The sequence below is a fragment of the Gavialis gangeticus genome, unplaced genomic scaffold (assembly GCF_001723915.1).
Source record: "Gavialis gangeticus isolate Ggan-Ray unplaced genomic scaffold, GavGan_comp1, whole genome shotgun sequence".
Taxonomy (NCBI): domain Eukaryota; kingdom Metazoa; phylum Chordata; order Crocodylia; family Gavialidae; genus Gavialis; species Gavialis gangeticus.
The window spans coordinates 1,488,535-1,488,937 of NW_017729032.1; the positions used below are offsets into that span (position 1 = coordinate 1,488,535).

Here is a 403-nt window from a genome sequence, read left to right on the forward strand (position 1 = left end):
TTCCACCCGCCGGCCCGTGCCACGCCCCCCCCCGCGCCCCCGCCCGAGGCCGCTGGCTTGGTGGGTGCCTGTGGAGAGACGGTGCTGCTGAGACCCCCGCTGCCCTTGCAGGGCCAGAAGCCGGCGCAGTGGCTGCAGGCGCTGGAGCGCGGCATGAAGGCGGCACTGTTCCAGCTGCTGCAGGGGTGCGTGGTCCAGCGCCTGGCGCTGCGGGCACAGCTGGACGTGCCCTTCGAGCAGCTCCCGGGCCCCACACAGCTTCCCCTGCACCTGCTGGCCGAGCACTGGGGGCGGCTGGCGGGCGCCTTCCCCGCGCAGTGCGTGCTGCTGGCCGAGGAGGCTGTGTGGCGCACCGACGTGGAGGACCAGCTGCTGGGCCCCAGCCCCCGCACCCGCCCCAGCC

The 403-nt window shown here is 75.7% G+C and overlaps 1 protein-coding gene across 1 annotated transcript in view; it reads left to right on the forward strand.

Annotated features, from left to right (window-relative positions):
• The window catches only part of DNHD1 (dynein heavy chain domain 1), a gene marked incomplete at its 5' end in the record, with an annotated part of 79,014 nt that overhangs the window by 23,944 nt on the left and 54,667 nt on the right, over positions 1-403 (forward strand). The window contains one exon of the mRNA XM_019523758.1: positions 6-399. Coding sequence (XP_019379303.1) covers positions 6-399 — 394 coding nt within the window. The remainder of the gene's footprint in view (positions 1-5; positions 400-403) is intronic.